Below are 3033 nucleotides of genomic sequence, written 5' to 3' on the forward strand. Positions count from 1 at the left end.
TCCACTATCAGCACTAACGGACACATATGATGAGACTGGCACTCCGTGAACAGAGGAGTCCTCCAGTATGTAAGAAACACGAGCATTCTGGTTCCAGTCAGCGTCTGTGGCTTTCACTGTGAATATAGAGAGACCTGGTGTGTTGTTTTCTACAATGTAGGCCTCATATGAGCTGCTGTCAAAGACAGGYGGGTTGTCATTCACATCAGAGATGTGTAAGGTGAGAGTGACGCTGCTGGAGAGGGAGGGCACTCCTTCATCAGAGCAGCTCACTGTGATATTATACTCAGAGGCCCTCTCTCTGTCCAACTCGCTGTCTGTCACTAAACTGTAGAAATTATTTGAGGATGATTTTAAAGTGAATTCTCCATTTTCGCTAATAAAGCATTTTACTTTACCATTTTCTCCAACATCTTTGTCCTCAATATGTATCATTGTAACCACTGTKTTAAGTTTAGCATTCTCTGATATCACGTTAGACTTTGACACGATATTAATTTCAGGCCTATTATCATTTACATCCTGCAYATCAATTAATAATTTACAAGAATCTGTCAGACCGCCTTCATCACTTGTACGGACATCTATTTGAAAACTGCGTGATTCTTCAAAGTCAATGTTTCCAATTAATGAAATTTCACCATTTTCACTGTTTATCTTAAATACATTTCTAACATCATCTAGTGTGTTTGTAAATGAATAAGATATTTTACTGTTAGAACCTTCATCTGCATCTGAAGCTGAAACTGTAGCAACAACTGTCCCTTTAGAGGAGTTTTCAGTAACTGTAGCTTTGTATGTTTTCTGTGTAAAAACAGGAGCATTATCATTWRCRTCTAACACTGTAATAAYAATCTGCATGGTTCCTGACATCTGCGGCTCTCCTCCATCTACAGCTGTTAACACCAGATTTATCTGCTCCTGTTGTTCTCTGTCTAAAGRTTTCTGCAGCACCATCTCTATATTTATTTGACCATTTGCATTRTTCTGCAGCTTTAGAGCAAAGTTATCAGTTGGTTTTAATTCATACCTCTGAAGGTCATTAGTTCCAACATCCAGATCCACAGCTCTTTCCAGCACAAATTTGGATCCAATCACCGCTGATTCACTGATTTTAAATTCAGTTTTCTCTTTCTGGAATGTCGGTGCGTTGTCATTAATATCTGTGATCTGAACTGTAACACTGTAAAACTCCATCGGGTTTTCTAAAATGATCTGAAAATGTRAAGCACAGGGCGTCGTCTGTTTGCAGAGCGCCTCTCTGTCGATCCGTTCTTTAACCAGGAGGACTCCTCTGTCTCTGCTCAGCTCTATGTAATCTCCACTGTTTCGGGCATAAATGCGAGCCTTACCCGAGACAAAACGTTTAATATCCAAACCTAAATCCTGAGCTATGTTACCGACAAGAKATCCTGTGTTCATTTCTTCTGGTATCGTGTAGCTGATCTGTCCGTTTACGGAGGAAAAGAAAAAGAGGGTAAAACACAGCAGCATTTGTCCGTCCATTGTTCTATCCGAGTGGTCTCTCAGCGACGTTCCAAAATATGTATATTCATGCAAAACATAAAAAAAAAACAACCTTCCGACGTTTAGCTCTCTGTTTTACACGTATATATTCCACACAGCTAAGTTGTGATCCCAGATTTTCGTCTAAATTTCACAGAAKTACTGTGTGAGCTCTGTCGCCTTTATGCTCCGTCTTCATAATGTGGATGTTCCACAGGAGGTGCAGCTATTATATCCCACACATTCATTCACACGCTGGCCAACAGCGGCCCTAAGAGTTCATCTAACTACACTGCACAAAATCTGCACAATGTTTTATGTAACTTCGGAAAAAAAAACATAAAAAATGACCGTGATACCACCTGCAGTAAATTTACAGGTCTCTCAAACTACTGACGTTTTGTATTTGGTTGCGGCTTTTACATATAGGCCTAATCCAAAATGACCGAGGACATTGTGAAAATACGAGACACATGTCTTATCAAGAAATGGAACACTCTGGTAGTTTTCACTCTGTTAACTGCGAAGACATGTCACACAAAAAAACAAGAAAAATAATTAAAATTGTTCACAATAAGATAAAAAAACATGTTTCTGTCTAGTTTGCAAAAGTCTTAATGTCCTACAGGCAAAATCCTTAAAACACTCCACTTCAGAAGMCACACAAAAGTGTCCAAACTCCTTGAATTCATAACTAACAGAATATTTAGGACTTAAACAATTGTTAATGTTATGGGTTCAGTTGGAATTGACTGTTTTGCTGAGAAATAGAGGAAATAAAAAAAATCAGTTATGAGAGCAAGATGTGTAGAACTTACTAAATGGGCTTTAGAACGCAGCAGTTCACACTTATAAAAAATAAAGTCATAACTTTAAGGAGAATATAAAAAAGAGAATTTTTATCAACTTAAAATAGGTTTACAGAAAACCACATAAAATGTAGTTGTGAAACAATACGCCTGTCCCAGAGTAGTAGTTTAAAACAAACATGAACATTTCCTTTTTATGCTAAAATTATGTATAAAGAAAATTATTGTAAATAAAGTGTAGTAAAAAATGAAAAAAAAAAAGATGAAAAAGATAAAGGAAAAAGGAACGTTTAGAATGAACAGACACAAGGCTGTCGCTGTCCACGGTTCTGATTCTATKCTTTCAGAATGATTTAAAAAGTCGGGGGATGCTGAAAAAAGTAAACAACAGGTTCAAAACTATGTTTCTAAAAATTCAGTGGCAGAACTTTGTTCTAAACACGTGATTAGCTATAAATATATTAGGAAAAGGAATAAAATATGTCCTAAAATCATATTACCAGAAAAAGCAATGATATGCGTTTTTGTGGTTAGTCTATATAAAAACAAAACGGAAAAACAAAAAACCTAGAGCGACATTTGAAGGTGGAGGTGAAAAAAATTAAAATCATAAGATTTAAACACGGAAAAGTTTACTACCTAACCAAAAGAAAAACTAAACAATATATTTATACGTAAACTGGTAAAAGATAAAGTATGTATATATATATATATATAT

General features: G+C 36.2%; 2 protein-coding genes across 2 annotated transcripts in view; both read right to left on the reverse strand.

The window, feature by feature from the left end:
• Positions 1 to 721: 721 nt before the first annotated feature.
• LOC106516919 (protocadherin beta-16) lies at positions 722 to 2263 on the reverse strand (the record flags this gene model as incomplete). Its single annotated transcript, XM_014007530.1, is given in 1 exon segment — positions 722 to 2263. A coding segment is annotated over 1 exon segment (785 nt), but the record flags the coding sequence as incomplete, so codon positions are not given.
• The window catches only part of LOC106514114 (protocadherin beta-1), a 3789-nt gene continuing 3000 nt past the window's right edge, over positions 2245 to 3033 (reverse strand). The window contains exon 2 of the mRNA XM_014003228.1: positions 2245 to 2266. Within this exon, the coding sequence (XP_013858682.1) occupies positions 2245 to 2266 (22 nt within the window). The remainder of the gene's footprint in view (positions 2267 to 3033) is intronic.

This window comes from Austrofundulus limnaeus, unplaced genomic scaffold, assembly GCF_001266775.1.
Source record: "Austrofundulus limnaeus strain Quisiro unplaced genomic scaffold, Austrofundulus_limnaeus-1.0 Scaffold1, whole genome shotgun sequence".
NCBI classification, from domain to species: Eukaryota; Metazoa; Chordata; class Actinopteri; order Cyprinodontiformes; family Rivulidae; genus Austrofundulus; species Austrofundulus limnaeus.